The 19,162-nt window shown below is 41.8% G+C and overlaps 1 protein-coding gene across 1 annotated transcript in view; it reads left to right on the top strand.

The window, feature by feature from the left end:
* Positions 1 to 13,267, top strand: part of nrg3b (neuregulin 3b) — a 211,243-nt gene extending 197,976 nt beyond the window's left edge. The window contains exons 8-9 of the mRNA XM_086303657.1: positions 8,054 to 8,236; positions 11,320 to 13,267. Coding sequence (XP_086159783.1) covers positions 8,054 to 8,236; positions 11,320 to 12,061 — 925 coding nt within the window. The 3' untranslated portion in view covers positions 12,062 to 13,267. The remainder of the gene's footprint in view (positions 1 to 8,053; positions 8,237 to 11,319) is intronic.
* The last annotated feature ends 5,895 nt before the right edge of the window (positions 13,268 to 19,162 follow it).

Below are 19,162 nucleotides of genomic sequence, written 5' to 3'. Positions count from 1 at the left end.
CCCCTTGAGTCAGGTGCCTTTTTTATGCTTGAATGAATTTATAGGTCAGTGTTGTGGCTAGACAAAAAAACCACCACTTTCATAAAATTACAAGAAAATCTGGCTCATTAAAAGAGAAATAGAAAGAAATCGGGGTGACTCAATACTTTTAAACACAACTGTTGTGCATAAGTTTTAACATATTTATTTAAACCCTCATTATTTTTGGTTTAGCGTGATGGATTTTCCATATTCTGCATCAAAAGCACAGAATACAGAATGTACAGAGATTAAAAGAGCCTATGTTAGGGTAGAAAACGGTGAATGGCGAGCTTGTCTCTATATACCGAGGAAGGTTTTTTTTTATGTGTGGCTGACTGCGATGCCACCTTTAGTGAAAGCCCCACTGTGGCAGCAGTTATTCTGTTTTAATGGACCAGTGCTGTGTCAAAGAGGAAAGTTTTTTACAAAAAAAGGTTGTCATATGTGGCTGCGGGGATGGTACCATCTCCCTCTGGTGTTTTATTCTCCGCAGTGTCGTGCAGGTGCCTCATGAAGGGCAGCTGACAGTCAATCATCTGTTCAGCTTGCTCTCAAAGTAGGCTGAGGCAGGGGAGAACTAGACTGTGATGGATGATGTTGAGATGCTTTCAGCTATTGACCTGAAAGTGGACCACAACGTGAGCTATCAGGAGAACTGCACCATAAACATGTGTCAATATGGCCTATCAATACTGCTGAAAATGGTTACCTGTGTCTCATTGGTTTATAATTAGGCTGGATTATATGCAAACTGATTCATTTGTAATGCAGATTGCCTCTGTTGAGCTGAGATTTTGTTAAATGTCACAATACGATTCTAAAACAGCTGTAACGTAATCTTTAACCAACTTAGCATTAATACGTTAGTGCATCTGAACCTTCTGTAATTAGCATTAAGCACATTTAAGGCTGACAGGATTTGTTGTTTTGCACAAGCAAACGTTATCCTTTAATACACGTCACCAAAGGCATTAGCAATATCTTGCCTTGCAGTCAATGGAAATGTCTGCAATAGAAGATATTTGTTTAAAACCCATAAATATCATCCAACGTTTGCACTAGTGGAAAATCCAGAAGATCTTATCAACATTTTTGAAACATGGTTTGTTGCAGAGAGCTTCTCTGTGAAAAATAGTTAGGACAGTCTTCTTCAAAAAAGACAGGTGATTGACTGAACCATCTGCGCAATAGCCCCACCATGGACTAAACTCAAACAGCAGATCAACAAGCCACAGGACAACCAAGGAACATCAATGAGGGGAAGAAAACAACAGATTCGGAAGACCTTGAAAGCTTTGAAAGCTAGCAAGATTTCTTAAAGAAAATATGCATATAAAGGACTCCTAAAGATACTTAACAAATACTTTGTTAGGTGATTACATATAAGATCCATTATTAAAGGTAAACCAGACCTTTAGTTGACCTTATACACCCCATAGTTCCTCATAGGACTCCCATTTCACCGACTTCAGTGCGCCTTTGATTGCATGCAGTAGTTGACAAACTTAGTAAGATGGATTCTCTGGTGATTATGAATCTCGTGTGAATCCAGATCTCTTGTAAGGTAAATCAACTTAAGTAGAATTAATCCTTTGAGGACTACCATTGCAGAATGAGAAGGGCAAAAACGGATCGTTGAATGAAACGGATGAACCAGAATTGGTTTGTAAAAATGCTGCAACCTCAGTGGTGTGGAATTGGTTTAGCTTTCGTCCGTCAGATACACACCAAAGCACAATTTTTGGTAGAGCATGCAAGTAGGCCGTCGTTATTACCGTGTTTTTCAGAAAATACGGCACACTTAAAATCCTTTGATTTTCTGAAAAAGCGACAGTGCCCCTTATAATCCGGTGTATGAATTCTGGTTGTGCTTACTGACCTTGAACCGATTTTATGTGATACACGGCGCTCGAAAATCTGTCAAAAAATGTTTTAGTATGACTTTGATAAGCTATGAAGCCGCACCGCTTGATGGATTGTCGGAGCATTACAGGTATCGTAGGCAGGAGCCTCGCGGAGTGATACGTACTGTGCTTCAACGTATTGTGTTTGTATAACCTCTTTTTAAGTTTTGTGGATATTATACATGGTTATGCTGAGGATATGTCGGCCAATTTTCACTGGAAATGGTTAAACTGTCAGCAAGGAATTTGCATTAAAAAACAGCTGCTTGTTTAAGTGAAAATACATTGATAGGTTTTTTGGTTTTGTTTTTTTGCACTAATAAAGTTGCAGAGTTGTAAATTGTTTTGTCTCGTGTTAATTATATCATCAGTTATATCGTTATCGCAAATTTTCAATTTATATATCGTGATAAATATTTTTGCCCATATTGCCCTGTCATACTCAGCCTATTCGTGGGTATGCTGCCTTTGATGGCAGCTGGGAATTTCTGACTCCAGAACTGAGATTTTTCAGCCCTGATTTCCATGATTTAAGTCATTCAGCCAAGAATAATTGGCATTACAATGCTGGTTAAATATGAACTTAAAACCTTGTGCCATGTGTTATCTAGCACATCAGCGACAAAAGCAATTAAATCTTTATTTTGTTCACCTGATATAATATTTGACAAAGGATGTATTGAGCTTGTTTTTCCTGCTCTTCTGCTCCTGCAGTTAAATGAACTACACGCCTGTTGATTGCAGAAAAAAAGCTCAAGGCAACCATCGTTCATCAAATGTTTAGAGGGCAAAAATCATTTCGATTCGTAACTTCGCACTTGCGTGTCCTATTGAATGCGGTAATATGTACGAGTTGCTTTGATGAAAACAGTGGACTCCTGCTGACACAAGTCAATTGCTGTTTTCACTTAAATTCAGTTGATTACAATGATTCCTTTGTCATGATGGTATTATGAGAAAATTGTAGTAAGAAGCCTAATCAATGTGCTGAAAGCCGCCACGTGTGGCTTGTACATGTTGAGTAGGGGACATAATCAGTATCCATAGTGAATATCAGAAGTGCTATGTGGGTGTTTCCTGCTGGTTTAGTAGAAAATGGTGTTTACTCTGAAAATGTGGCATACTTTTTCCATTTTTTTAACTCACCTCAGGTTCTTTGTCACATGCCATCCCCCTCTGTTTTCCTGCCGTTTCCCTCTCTCTCTGCGATATGTCCGGTAAAGGCATTAACAGAGGGAGGAAGTGGTTTAAATAAGTACTGGATTACCCTACCAACCAGGCTTACCCATTTAACATCAGGGGGTTGCACAGTCTTGTTGAATTGTGGAGATAAGCAGCTGCCTTTCCGTTTTAAAAGGTTCAACTTTTATCATTCAGTAATTACAACAGCCCCAAAAAAATCATGTTTTCATGTTTTTTCCAGTTAATCCTAATTTTAAAAAAATCAGCACGCTAATAGCCAACAAAACGGACAATATTTAGCTGTATTCATATCAACTTTTTACAACATCAGTCGATATAAAAGCCAGCAAACACTAGAGCCAACATTGTGTATGCTTTTTGTTCCACAGCCACGGACATCAGCAAATTACTGTAGCAGAGCGTTTTTTTGTTGTTGTTTTTTTCAGTGTTCCAGTGGTTTATCAATTATTAAGCAGTCATCCACTGGACTGCATGAAAGAAAAGGAATCAGGGAGTTCAGTTTAATGACTGGCAAGAAAATCCTAAAGTTTGAACATCTTGATTACTATTTCAATAACAAGAAGAATCAAACAATGCAGCACTTCATACACAAGCTATTTTTGTGCTGCGCCAAATTATTCAAGAGCCAAAATCAAGCTGTGAGAGCGTGTGGTGCTGATTTTTGTTTAATGGTTCAATACAAAAAAAAGTTATTTACACGACAATAATAATATGTTTCAGCTCTTTTCAGTGGTTCAGATTAACTAGCACAATCAACTGACATATTGATCACAGAGGATTTGCTGGTAAGCAACGATCAGGGTAGCCACGGTGTCTTAAAGAAATTCATAATAACATCAAAATAATTGAGTGTATTTTGTGATTACATATTCATTGGGAGCTGTTTGTCTTTGCATGATGTGCTCACACATCAGATTGCATTATGGCTCAGTGTACCTTGGATTTAATACCATTGCCACCATCGTCCCTGTACCCAAATCCTCCACCATCTCCTCATTGAACGACTGGCGACCTGTAGCCCTGACCCCCATCGTAAGCAAATGCTTCGAGAAGCTGGTCAGGGACTTCATCTGCTCTGCACTACCCGACTCACTGGACCCTCTACAGTTTGCATACCGCCACAACAGGTCCACTGATGATGCCATAGCCCTGACACTACACACTGCCCTGTCACACCTGGAGAAGAGAGACACGTATGTGAGGATGCTGTTTGTAGATTACAGCTCAGCATTCAATACCATCGTTCCCTCGAAGCTGGACAGGAAACTGCAGGATCTAGGACTGAGCAGCTCCCTCTGCAGCTGGATCCTTAGCTTCCTGTCTGACAGACGCCAGGTGGTCAGACTGGGCAGCATCACCTCATCCCCCATCACACTGAACACTGGTGCTCCACAGGGGTGTGTACTGAGCCCTCTCCTGTACTCACTCTACACCTACGACTGCACAGCCACTAACAGCTCCAACATCATTGTGAAGTTTGCGGACGACACTACAGTGGTGGGTCTTATCACCAACGGTGATGAGACGGCTTACAGGGAGGAGGTCAGCACCCTGACCCACTGGTGTCAAGACAACCATCTCACCCTCAACGTCGCAAAGACAAAGGAGTTGATAGTGGACTTCCGGAGGTGCAGAGAAGTACACACCCCCATCACCATCAACGGCGCTGCTGTGGAGAGAGTGAGCAGCTTCCGGTTCCTTGGCGTACACCTGGCTGAGGATCTTACGTGGTCAGTACACACAAACAAAACAGTGAAGAAGGCGCAGCAGCGCCTCTTCTTTCTCAGGAGACTGAAAAGATTCGGCATGAGCCCCCGCATCCTCAGGACCTTCTATCGCTGTGCCATTGAGAGCATCCTCACTGGATGCATCACCACCTGGTATGGCAACAGCACCGCCTACAACTGCAAAGCTCTCCAGCGAGTAGTGCGGTGCTCTGAACGGATAATTGGAGGTGAGCTTCCCTCCCTCCAAGACATCTACAGGAAGCGGTGCCTGAGGAAAGCGGGGAGGATCATCAAGGACTCCAGTCACCCCAGCCATAAACTGTTCAGACTGCTTCCATCAGGAAGGAGGTTCTGCAGCATCCGGTCCCGAACCAGCAGACTGAGAGACAGCTTCTTCCATCAGGCCATCAGACTGCTGAACACGTCATAGACACCTCAGCTTCACTACTGGAACTTCAACATTATGCACTCCACACTGTATATAAATGCCACTTGTTTTGCACATATTCAACTCTGTATATTTTATATATTTTATTATTATTATTATTATTTTATTTTATTTTTTTACTATTTAATTTGTAAAAATGTGTATACACACACACACACACACACACACACAAACACACACACACACACACACACGTAGGAAAATATTTAGTATACACATCCAGAAATGCATACACTATTATATATTGTACATATATTTATTAGTTTCAGGTTGGCCATTCTTGTATTTTGCTCGTTTGTGTTGTTGTGTTTGCACATCTCTGTTGCTTGTGGGGCTCGCACACAAGAATTTCACTCGCATGTGCTGTGCCAGTGTGCCTGCACATGTGATGTGACAATAAAAAGTGATTTGATTTGATTTGATTTGATTCATTACTGCAGACATCCAGGGATCTGCTTTGAGGCAGACCACCTACTGCCCACAGACCAATTTAAAAACTGTGTGCCTAAACAGGAAGCTCAGTCTCTAAAGGCAGCTGCTTCTATCATTAACAGCAGTAGAATATCAGTATGTAAGCTAGAGGTCATTTTCAAGGTGCAGGATAACCCCTAACAATACATGGCATTTATTTGAAGTTCACAGAAAGAAAACACTAAAGCAGTGTTTTCTATATGTTCTGGACGATAAAGGTCTGTATGGAAACTTCGTTAGCATGTTAGCACTTGCTTAACCATGCTAGTGCATGGCTCTTTGGATCAAAATGACACTTTAAAATGTAACATTAAAACTGTAAATTATCCTGTAATTTGCGTTGAATGGCTAAATCAAAAATTATGGAAATAATCAAATTCTACAAGTAGGAGTGACATTGTCTTCTTGGTGATTCCCAGCTTCCAGCATCCATCACTGACAATAAAATGTGTAAACACAGATGTTAATTCAAAAATGATTGTTTAAAATGTTGAATGTTCGGTCCATGAATCCATCCATCCATTTTCTTCCGGGTGAAGCTCGCAGGGGCCACAGGATAAGCAGAGAAGCCCAGACTGGCCTCTCCCCAGCCACCTCCTCCAGCGTATCCGGGGGAACACCAAGGCGGTCCCAGGCCAGCCGAGTGATATAATCTCTCCAGCATGTCCTGGGTCTGCCCAGAGGTGGGATATGCCCAGAACACCTCACTCAAGATGCGCCCAGGAGGCATCCTTGTCAGATGCCTGAACCACCTCAACTGTCTCTTTTCGATGTGGAGGAGCAGCGGCTCTACTCTGAGCCCCTCCCGGATGGCCTAACTCCTCACCCTGTCTCTAAGGGTGAGGCCAGCCACCCTTTGGAGAAAGCTCATTCCCGCCGCATGTATCCGCGATCTAGTTCTTTCAGTCACTAACCAAAGCTCATAACGATAGGTGAGGTTACGCAAAGAAGGCTTCCCTATTGCTGTGTTGAAGAATAAAGGTGGTCGTACCAAATGCCAACTTAAAATATTGACATTAAAAACCAGGAGAGACTCAAGACTTTTGCACTGTTTCCTCTCAAGCAGCAAAGGGTTTTTCATTTAAGCATGTATGTAAAAAACTTTTTATATTAATCTTTTAATTCTAAAGCAGCCCTCAAAGTACATGAAAAAGTATGTGTTTAATAGTGTAACACACCTCTCCTAGAATGCACCGCAGTAAGTACACAGCCTCTTCTCCGGCACCTGGTTCGAGGCAAAATCTCTGTGAGATTTGTTCAATAAAACCCAGGGAGAAACTAGTCCTGCATCTTTACATTCACAGGCAACAAAAACAGAGCATCATCACACTGCTAACCTCCACATTTTCCTTGGGATTAGACCTTTTCACAGCACATATTGCAGGGAAAGCACGGGTGTATTTTTGTAATATGAAAAAACAGCTGCATTCTTCGTAGGTGAGCCAATTCCAAGAATGAATGAACGAATGCTTGGCATGAAAACCATCTTTCTATGCTACATGTGCACTTTGTGAATGTGAATTAATCTAAGCCCCCTTTTCAACAGGTAGAAGGGAGTGAAAAAAAGAAAGCGTAGGGAATGCATACTAATCTTGAAATTAAAACATTTACACTAAAGATATTTTTTGGAGGGGGGTGGCGTTTCAAGCGCATTCGCGTTTCCCTTTAAGACACAGCTTGAGATTTCTCCCATAGTTCCTTCCCTCCTCTCTTGCGGGGGTGGGAAGAGTGTGGAGTTTGCATGTTATCTCTGTGCCTGCGTGGGTTCTCTCTGGGTGCTCCGGATTCCTCCCACAATCCAAAGCATGTTAGGTTAATTGGTGATTTTAAATTGGCCATAGGTGCGAATGTGAGGTTGGATGTTTGTCTGTCTGTCTGCATTAGCCCTGAGATAGACTGGCAACCTGTCTGCCGTGTACCAAGCCTTTCAGCCTGAATTAGATAAGCAGATGAAAATGGATGGATGAATGGAAATGATTCCATTCTTATGTAAATTGTATTGCTTATTGATAACTTACGATTCCTTTCACGTGTATCTGATTCATCTGTCTCATAAGCTTCGATACCAGGGTAATTTCCGCGTCGAGTCAATTGAAGGTGGGATTGGATTTTGTTTTTTCCCCTTTCAAGTCTCAAGCACAAAGGTCGATTTACTCCAGACCATTTTTACATCATGAAACCCTAGAAAGGACATCTATAGCTGATACAACAGATGAATTAGTGAACGGTCTTTACCTAATGATTTTGACCCATCTCTTTTGCATGCTGTCTGGTTTCAGGAGTAGTTCGCTCTCACTCAGCCCAGCCCTACAACGGAGAGAGACTAATTACTTCAGGACTCCACCCATTTCCAGAGGGAAACACAAAATACCCACAAATCTTATTGACGGATCCAGAGTGGCGGGGCATGTCTACAAACACTTGCAGGAGGATGAGTCATCGGACATGGAGTCCATAAGAAGGTGAAACTATTTCTTTGTCTCGTTATTAGTTTTGTCATGTTTGTTTGAGCCAGCAAAGAGGAAATTCTCTTCGCCTCCCTCCACGCCGAGGTCAAATAGCCGGTTCAGTGATACAGACCTCTGGACTAACTAAGGTTAAGTCGGAGTGGCAGAGGGATAATTTAGGGAGAAATTAGTTTATGACTGGAAGACTCTCAGTTCAAATCCGTGAACCAGCCTATGAAATGTGATCCAGGGAAATAAATGAGATCTGCAGTGCCCCCCCTACCCCCCTCCTCTTTCAGCTGGGACTGTCACAATTAATTTGGAGAACACACTTGATCCCAAAAGCGCAACAGTATCATGGTGCTGGGAAAGATGTGTGTAATCCTCGCTGCCACTGGGCTGCTGCTGTGAATGAAAATTTGTTTTATCTGCATGTTTTAACAGGGTTAAAAATACAACGGCTGTGCCAAAGCTAATTACCAAATGATGCACGGGTTCACACGAATTTCTAGCTATCCAAAACGGTTTGATTTTGGCTAATGATCAAGCATGGGAAGCATCATAGTTCACATATCAACAAAATGATTAAATTTCTGTAATTTACAAGCTGAGTATAAAGTACATTAGATGACTGCGGCCTCTTAGAACAGGCTACATGTTGAAATGGATTACTTCCAGGCTTTTGCACATCTTGAATTGCCCCCATGCTCCCGCTGATGTCGAGTGAAGCGAGCTGGCCTATTTTGACGGCCATCCCGAGCGAAGCGCAGCTACTGGTGCTGTTTCAGGAGGCATTCGAAGCGAGAGGGACTTTTGGCACAGCCTAGTCTGCAGACTTAAAACACATTTAAAAAGTACAGACTGGTCACGCTTGCTAAAATGTGATGTGATGTGAAATCCTCTCTGACATACTGATTTTTTTATGTTAAAACAAAGCTTTTCGCATTAGTTATAACTTTTCTTTTGCCCTTTTTTCAGGCTGATTGTTGCGTAACGACCACCAAAGATGGAAAATATTTATCACTGAGGTGCTTGTATTCCTCGGTGCATTGATGCATAATGTCAAGCAGCTCCACTGGCATTTCTCCTTCAAAACACTGTAAACATTAAATAAGTGCAGGTTTTATTTACAGATGCAGACAAGAGCATCTTAATCCTGCGTAAGACAGTCCTGTTTAGCATATGACTCAGAAGCAGCCTAATTTGCTGTCACTGTGTGGAACGTGAGCAATAGCACTGTTAACAGAAACGTCTGTCATTAAAGCAGCAGTGTCCCCTGTGCATTTCACACACTTTAAAGTGCCTAGCAATGTTCCTATTAGCATGCCAACCTGATTGAGCATTACAGTAAGTTACACTGCAAGCTGCCAAACTCTTTATGTGACCTATTTCCATAATTTACATTTTTAAACAAAGCTCCACGGAGCTCAGCAATTCTTTCAAATGGTTGTGCAGAAAGATCCTTCAGGAGCAGTTTCCCTCTAAACACACACACACTCACAAACATGCACGCTCGCACTTATAAGGAGTAACGAAACACACTAATAAAGAAGCTGACGAGAATTCTTTTTCACAACGGTGAAATCTGTAAAGCTATAGGCAATTAAATCTGCCGCGCTTTGTCAAATGTTTAGGAGAGGAGCTGAAATAGGAGGGCTTGTCATCTTCTTGGGGATAAAATTGCATTTGTGTAGTAACAATTTAGATCTCATTAGCCACTGATAATTCCCCCACACATCCATCACTCAAATATGGCTTTCGCTGGCCTTCTGGTGGTTGAAATGACCTATTTCTCGACTTACAAGCCACGCAACACCAAGCTTACAGCCCTCTCCTCCTCCTCCTCCTCCAGCCCCCATGTCTCCCGTGTTGCCATGGATACACCCTCTCATCTCTGGAAATGAGAGACGGGAGGTGGAAAGGAGAGTGAGAGAACGCGAGAGGGGAAAGTGAGGAAAGGAGGAGGAGGACTGAGCCGAGAAGTAAAGATGGAGGCACCGAGTCCGGCGCGGTGGAAAGTGCTAATAAAGAGGCGAGAACCACAAACAGACGCGAGAGCACTCTTCTACGTTTTCCGTTTTGTGACAACAAATCCCCACAGAGTATTGTCAGTTTCATCATCTGGTGTCAAAACATATTTACCCATCACGGTTAGCGGAGGAATTGAAAGCAAATTTGCTATTGGAGTTATTTTTAGGTTTTGTTTTGATCTGTCGGATTTACCTCCAGCTTGCTTTTGCCCTTCTAATACCAAGGGTGGGGGAGGAGGGTGGGGTGGTAATTCAATTTTTTAAACTTGGTTACGCTGCCAACAATCTTTCAAGGCTGACAATAACACTGGATGCGATTCTAAATGGGAGTCGAGGCTTCAGTAACAACTTTAACAAACATACACAAACTTGCCCACTTGACTCCAGATAAGTTTCCCCTCTCTGCCGTGTTACTGTCATGGCCGACGATAATGCCTTTCAAGCTTATCTGCTTCCGCTCTCTACGTTTGAAGGAGGATGCATCATCATGCAAATGCACCTGCTGAGACTTACTCCCCCGTTCAACCCTGCTTAATGTTACATCGTGGGCCCATCTGATTAGTTGCTTGCTGTGTGAAAACTACAATAAAATGAAATTAGAAGCCGTGTGAAGCCGTGTATTGTTTCTACATACAACAGTCACACAGGGCGGGTCAGGAATCCACCTGCTGTACTGCTAAAGCCTTAAATCTCTGATAAGGCAGTGATGAGCAGAGGGATTTCTCAGTTAAACATTCATGCAGCAACAGTAGACGCCGCTCATGCCAAGGATTATACATAATTACACGTAGATTATGAAACAACAATACCTAAATAGTGATCATTTTGTTTGGTACAAGATATTTTTGTGCCGGTGTGAAATGATACGGTGAAGCCTTGACAGACTGGCATCTTTCTAAAACACAACGAATGTCATCTTGGTGTTCTAAATATGGAAGGTAACTTCATATTCTCTATTGCTCGGGCTTTTCTATTCATTTAAAATTAGGAAAGTGTCTAAGATGAAAAGGTCAAATTATAAATGACTTCCTCACCCTGACATTTCCATCCTTTTCTCTTTGCCCAAAGGTGTGATTCTGCCGGCGGAAGGGTCGGCGCCCTCCTGAGCAGGACCTCACTCTCTCACTTCACAGCCAGGAAAGGATGGACTGAGGTTCCCTGCACCCGCCTCGATAAAGGTACGACCTTCCTGCCACCCTCCCTCCGCACCCGATCTGTGCCCATCATCCCTTCGCTCCAAACGTGTGACCTTGAGGCCGGCCACCCGGTCACGAGTGACCGGAACCAAGCGGGGTTCTTCAAGTGGCACCCCGTGCTGGCTGGAAAGACGGGCCTTCCCGTTAGCAATCCTCCCTCTCCCCCTGAAAGCGTCGTGCTGGCGACCAGTGTCATGCCCAGCAGCGTTAGCCCCCCCGCCGCCGCCGCTTCTCTCCTGGGGTTGGAGAAGAATCTCGGCTCTCCTCAAACACCCTGCTCCTTTGAAATTACAGTGGAACTCGCGCAGGAGTTAAAACAGAAAAGCCTTTGCAGCCCCATGAAAAGGTCTGGGTCTCACAGTGAGATCCACCACGGTGGCACAAACACTCTTGAGAAGACGGCACGGGAGTCAGAGGGGAAAAGTGTCCAGTATTCCCCCAGAGTTCTGCACACAGGCAGCGGGACCAGAGGATGGAAGGCAGCAGGCCAAAGAGGAACCCGGGGACAGTGCCAAGGTCAGACATCTCTTGTGTACGGAGGAGCAGACTTGGCCACCAAAGGACCCATCTGCAGAGGAATTGGAAACACTTATGCCAAGCCCTCTGCGAGCTGATTGGATTAACTCTGTAAAGAGAAGACACCGTTTCCAATAAATGTATACCTTTGCTGGTGGCTCAGTATGGCTAGCAGGTGGGACCATCTGTGTGGCCACATGGACCAATAACAGATGGCCATCAGTTTTCGAAAGAACACGAACAGATTGAATTCCCGAGGGGGGAAAAATATTGACACAAAAGACATCGAATTACAAAAGGAAAAGAGACAAACAAACACACATTGTGAATAAATGTGACTCAAAAGGAAAACAAAACCATGACTTGAGTGGGAGCTTGACTTAAACAGTGTATTGAAAAAAATGCCACTATTACAAGGAGCTTCTACTTAGAAACCAAAATAGTGTGTTATCTCTATGTTGTTTCTCTATTGTAAAGAAATGAAATTATATATGTCATATAATATATGTCATATAGACATATATATATTTGACATACAATTGTGACAAAATAAAGACTAAGATAACAGTGTTAATTATGGGCTTTATTCATCTTAATCCATTTTCGTGACTTAATCGGCATTCTGAAATAAATCTGGACAAATATCGAAGTCGAGTCGAACGATTACAAGTAACGACAAAGCTGTCAGGAGATCGTTGCATTTGTTGGAAATACATCAGATTTCAAACATACGAGTTCTCTTTGCTGCACTTTCTACTGTATGTGAAACTGTAGTTGCAAATAAGCAGGTAGTTGAAAATAAACAGGGTATCACCAGAAAATGCAGGAAGCACCAAAAACAAGATTCTTTATAAGTAAAGCAGTGCACCATGTTTGGCTGCTTTAGTAAGCCATCGTGCAGCCTTCTGGTCTCTTGCTGATGGGATTTTGCCAGACTAAAAATGGCAACACTTGCTGTTGTTTTTAAAGTTTGTAGTTGTTAACTTGGGAGCCCGTTTTAATGAACTTATTTATATATTGCCATTAAATAAGCAACAACTACAGCTGGGCCTGTGGATAGACTGTCACAGGGCTGTCACTAAGTGTTTTGTGAGGGATTATCCGTCCTTCACAATGGAAGGGTCAAGTTGGTTTAGGTACTGTATGTTCAGTAATCCGCTTGTCGAATGATAATATATCAAGCTTTTGCTGGTTCCAAGCTCCTACTTCACTTGTTTAAGCTGTTGGCTTTTTAACGTGTTGCAATCCTTTGTTTTATTTAACAGAGGAAAGCCCTCTTACAGATGTGCGACACATCTTTTTAAAACTCTACAGCCTTTGGGCTCACAGTGTCCAAGACAACAAATACTTGAATGCTTCAGAAAAGATTTCAGTGTTAGCTTAAGATTACAACTTTGGCATAGCGAGTAATTCAAACCACACAGTAACAAAATGATGACCAACCCAATGGATCAGTTTTTTTAAATACTGAAGTCAGAACAGTATCGTGCATCACCTTCAGACAAAAACTAGTGAGCTAACTCCTCTTTTTCAAATGTTAAACGTAATATTTTATCATTTTATTGGAACTGATTTGTTTTTGCAAACCATGGGAGCTTTTGGGACTAGAAATCAAACTTAAGTGTATAAAGATTCTGGTTTGGTTCAGTGAAATTCTATTTATGTAGCTCACTGGTTAACAATAAAGGCCTTCTTAATATGATAAAGGTGTTTTGTTAGTACACAATCCAACAATCACACTTTTAGCAAGTACTTGGCAACTGCGGGGAGGAAGAACTGCCCTTAAACAGGAAGAGCAAAAGACAAAACACAGATAAAAAGAGCATTGGGGGTAACAAACATGGCAAAACACAAACTAAACTATAAACTTCAGAGCACAGCTAAGCTGCTACAACTGCTCTTGCTACAAGTGCTGAACCATATCAATATTACCACAGCCCTTTACCTCTGAGGCATATAACCAAACACCTTCATACCCTATGATGTTAAAATGAAAGAGATGACTGGTGAACTTGCCAGTGTGTTATAGTTGGAGCCACAACCACGAAACTTCAAAATATAGAGAGTGGTATAGGAGTATTGATTGCCGTATCAACATACAAAGTTTCCGTGGTGATGAATGGTACCTTTCCCTTTAAATCTAAAATTTACTGTTTTTTGGTTGGTGTTTTTTGCTTGTGCATGTGTGTGCACGCAGGTTTTCCATAATGGATCTCACAAAAAAATATGTAAATTGAGCCGAGGATAATGGGGAAAGCTTTGGTAATGGAACGATTGTGTATGTGAAGAAAAAGGTGACTCAGATACTGTGAATGATAAGAGTTCTTCAAAGATTTTCCATGTTCTCACTGAGTGCAGAATTATGCTCATTATTCATTATTTCCTATGATAAACCTTGGGCCGTATCCATAGGCTATGAGCACAAAAGAAGACCTCCTTCCACAGTGATGAATTCTAACAATGGCCATGAGGTTTGTGGTTGGAAATGAAGCACGGCAGCATACAAGCTGAACGCAATTCTTTATTTATGCCTCATTTACGTCAAATTCACTATATCTCACTTTCCTCCCTTTCAGGTTTGCAATGACTGCTGGCAAGGTAGATTGTACAGCACTTACAAATGGGTATTACTGAGATTTCTTCATCACTTTTTTTTTTTTTTGCAGAATAAAACTATCTTAAGTCTATAAGAAGGCTTTTGTGAAGATTAAAATGAACTTCATTGATCCCTGATGAGAAATAGAGCCAAGACAGCTGCAAAGGAAAGATAAAATTACCATAAATAGAAAATAACTTGCATCCTAAATGCAAATGCATACAGTAAAAGCTGGTAAGACAGAATTTACTATACTTTTCACTGAATTTTCAGATGCTGATGGAGATTTGCATAGGATATTTACCTGATCACAAAAGGTGCCCGGGTGTGCGAATACAGTTGTATTTCTTTTCTTATTTTTAAAGTGAATAAATAAAGTAAAGAGCACATTAAATGCTGATATTTCCATAGAGGGTATAAGTTATAGTGGGCATGCTGTTTCCTTCATAGCATGCAAAAGATTATGGACTGACGTGTTTCACAGCACTCTAAACATGAAATAAGACTAATGATGGAACACGATTGCCTACTAAAATACAGTTCATCACATTTCTGAATACATCATTCGGATGCACATTTATCCATCAGCGTTTCATGCTTTACCATCAGCAACAAAGTGATATTTGCAGGAAATAGCGTGAAGCAAATGTAGTATATTACCCTTACCATTTAAAGTAACAACTATGCTGTACGCAGAGTCATCATTAAGCTAAAATGCAGGCATTGGGTGCACACTGGACCAACCCAAATAATATAGAAGGAAAAACTATCAACTCAAGGGAGTATTTTGCTAGCATGGTGTGGCTACACTTAGACAGAATGGTCACTGCAAATCAATGCAGCATTGTTTTGAGTGATTATATTTATCCTGTGATGAAACATTTTTATCCTGATGGAATAGTCTCTTCCAGAAAGACAGTGCCCCAACTCATATGGCAGAAAGGGTCACTGAATGATTTGATGAGTATGAAAATGATGTGAATTGTTTGTTATGACCTTTGCAGTCACTCTATCTCAACCCAGATGAATACGATGAGAGATTTTGTCTTAGGCACACTCTTCACTACCATCAGCAAAACAGCAGAGTGGGAAATATCTTTTGGACGAGTGGTGTTTCAGCAGAGTATCAATGCAATGGCACACCAAGGAAATGGTGGCCGAGGAATTTACCATGGCCCTAATTTGTCTATCTAATTCAAATGGCCTAATATCTGTGAATAGCACTTTGGGATTGCCAAATTACCTTATATTCTACCATTTTAGATGTTGAGCAGATTAGTTTGTCACATTTTGCACATTTTCTGTTAGTGAAAATGTAGCATCTATTTTTTTATTTAAGTTAGTTTAGGTAGTGTTTAAAAAAATCTGTAGATACTGTTTTGCTGTTTTAGCAAAGAAGCCTGAAGTGTCTCTATCCAATAATCCACCAAACACTTGAAGTGGATACAGTCAACACTGGACACCAAAGCTCTGAAAATCCCTGATCATATCTCATGGAAAACTGCCAGCTGCGAGGCCATGCTACTTACATACAAGCTCTGAACCACATGCTAACTGATCTTCTTATTGAAAAAATTACATAACGACCAATGTGAAAATCACAACGACACAATGGCAAGCTTTCTAATCAGCTCATGATTGTAGTCAAATATAAAGCTGGAAATAATAGATTGCTGTCAGAGAAGGCTCTTCCCATGTGGCACTAATGAGAGGCCGTGTGGATTTGAAAAGGCCGGGATCAGTCTTTGATCACAGCTCACAGTGAATGCTGGAAGCACTGTTTGAAGCATCTTTTTAAAGAGTCGCAGTCTCACTGTTTGCAGACAGGGTTCTCCCTCTAAAACATCTGAGCCAGGGATCCAGGCAGCACTCACCCAGACTTAATCAGCTAATATCAGTAGTCCACATGTAACAAAAGTAGTGGATCCATTTTGTGGGAAACGGGAGAAGACGCTGGCATTGTGAAGGGACAGCAGCACATAAATGAGGAGGATGAAAAATTAAGTGTTCTCACTGCCTAAAATGAGTCGGTTTGTTGGAGGTGGGCCCTTACCCTGTAACTCTTCAATTAATCCTCGCAGGTGTTGACTCTTTTATGTTTCTGAGGAATGTCACATACGCACTGGTCTCTCCTGCTCAATGTGAGAGGAATACTAATGAACCAGGGGTGCAAGGGGACTGTGAAGTTCCCCGCCAGATGGCACAGAGATTATGACGACAGCAGGCCAGCATGTGTAATGCAGAGCTACCAGTGTGGATGTCTCCTAGCATCTCTCACAGGCTCCCCTCGATGTGGGGTATCAGGTGATATTTAACATTGCCAGTGGCCATGTTGATAGTGGAAGTTTCTCTCCTGAAAGGAAATATGTTTTGTTTGTTCTTAAGTGACAGCTGCTGACATTGTGAATGCAGCAGATTTAGTAGCTAAGATAGGATCTCCTGCAGTATGTTTTTGAAGCTGAAGCTTCCTGTATCTGTTTTTAATGTCTGCATAAGAACTCACAGTTTCAATGAACTGGCATGTACAAGACCAGAAGTAACCCAAACGGAATGCAATCGTAATTATGCAAATGGTAAATGCACTGATACTTGTATAGCACTTTTCTACTTTATTGGAGTACCTAAAGTGCTTTCTTATTAAACGCCTCATTCGCCCATTCATTTATAGAAATGACTTTTTCTGTTGTCATGATTCGAGTTTTGAGGAGAAGACAAACGACTGCATGGTCTCAGTAGATGCCAGAATAGTGATCTTTATTACACACTTCTAAGACAGAAGCATGGGAAGACAAGCATACAGCCACAGATCTCCAAAGAGTGGACAGCTCCCCCATCCTTATATAACACAGTCAGACCTTACTGGAAATGATAACAGTTTGGGCCTGTTCAGAGAGTTTACCTAATATGGACAAAACAAGTGTGTATTACATTCGTGCCTTTTGTGAAATAATCACTATTATTGCCGCAATTTGTTTTATTCACCCTTTGGGCAATGTTACTCCAAGAGCCCCCTAATTGGCCAGTTAGTGAGCTCTATGTCAAACTGTCCCCAAATTTGTTATTTGTTTTATTATTATTCTTTGTTTTCATGTCACTTGTCTGTTTTCTCCTCACGCATTCTTAACAAAGCAAAGCAAACATTAGCAGCACATTGACCGCGGTCAGCCATCTACCTCCCAGAGATGCTATAAAAGATTTCCTGTAAAAAACATCACAGTTTTCAAGACAGGATGTGTCTTATCCAACACCCTCCCAAGAATACAGTGTAATGGCATCACCAACTCCTAACCTAAAACACCGTTTCTTCACACATCAGCTCAGAAATCCTGTAATAAAAAACTTATTGGCAAGCATCAACCACTTGTCAACTTAAAAAGAGAGTGTTAACGCTGCGCAAGTGTGTACACACAATTTCACATACACAGAAAGTTAAAGTTAAATTGTCATGCAACCTCAGATGTCGCTGTCCTCCTTCTGCTCCTGTAGAAAGAAACACATAAATTCATCCACCCTTTTATCCTATCTAGGTGGAGGTTAACCTTGAGTCATGGTCAAGTCTTGTCATCTTTTACCAGTCAGTCCGTTTGTTTTTATTTCCATCCATTCTTTCTTTCTTTGCTGATAGTGGAAACCATCGCCGCATTTAGATTTCCGCCCTCAGCAAAATGAGCTCATTTCAAAAAGAGACAGAGAGAGACCCTTTTCCTTTTTTCTCCAGCACACATACACACACAGAATCCCAACTGAGAGAAAGAGGGAGAGAAGAGAAAAGAGTTGTAGAGAGGAAGTTTTTAGCAGGAGTTTCAGATTTAACAGATTTATAGAACTTATTTACACACACAGGTAATTTATAATCTATATACACACGGGCCCGCATAGACGTCATATGCCAGAAGAGGTTACACCTAACTTTTTGACTAATTTAAAAGCACCTATAGCCCAGGCCTAGCCTTGCTGGTCAATACACGTTTCAAGTACGCCGCCTTGAAAACGGTCAGATTACTAAAATCTAATTACTTTATAACCGTTTCCCGCAGCTGGAAAGGAGCTCCACCTCTGGCGCTAGTATCAAACCCACGCCTTCAGCTTTACTTAAAGCTCTCAGGCCAACTACGTTGTGTGGTCCCGGCCGAGTCTAACTCTGTCGACCAATGAATGCAGTAAGGCAATCAACCATTGAATGCCTAGCCTGTTTAGGGAGTCCGAATCCCCACGGAAGGCCAAATCCGGGCAAAAGCCTAAACGCGCGTCCGCGATTAGGAGTCGCCGCCACGGCGCTGAACAAAACTGCATTCTTAGGGGATCCCCGTCCCCAGTCCTAAACGAATTTACTTGTTTTAAAAGCCTCACTGTTGGACCCCTGCCAACCAGTTTCATTTATCTGAAGCCCAAGACCGCGTCTCTGCTAATCGATTGGATCAAATCCCCTACACTACCCAGGTGACTGCTGGCATCCAGCCACCCACATCGGTTTCCACACACCTTAAACCGTGTTATTTTAACCTCATATAACCTCTTAAACCTCTTAAAATTCGCTCCCACAATGAACAGCAATAAATTTTATCAGTCAAATGTTCCCCAAACTTTAAACACAAATTACCCA

This window comes from Aulonocara sp. 'chitande type north' Nkhata Bay, linkage group LG8 (genome assembly GCF_057382095.1).
Source record: "Aulonocara sp. 'chitande type north' Nkhata Bay isolate Kocher_YH1m ecotype deep benthic linkage group LG8, A_spYH_male_GT1.1, whole genome shotgun sequence".
NCBI classification, from domain to species: Eukaryota; Metazoa; Chordata; class Actinopteri; order Cichliformes; family Cichlidae; genus Aulonocara; species Aulonocara sp. 'chitande type north' Nkhata Bay.
Note: the sequence above shows the minus strand (reverse complement) of the source record. Positions and strands in the feature narration are given on the sequence as shown.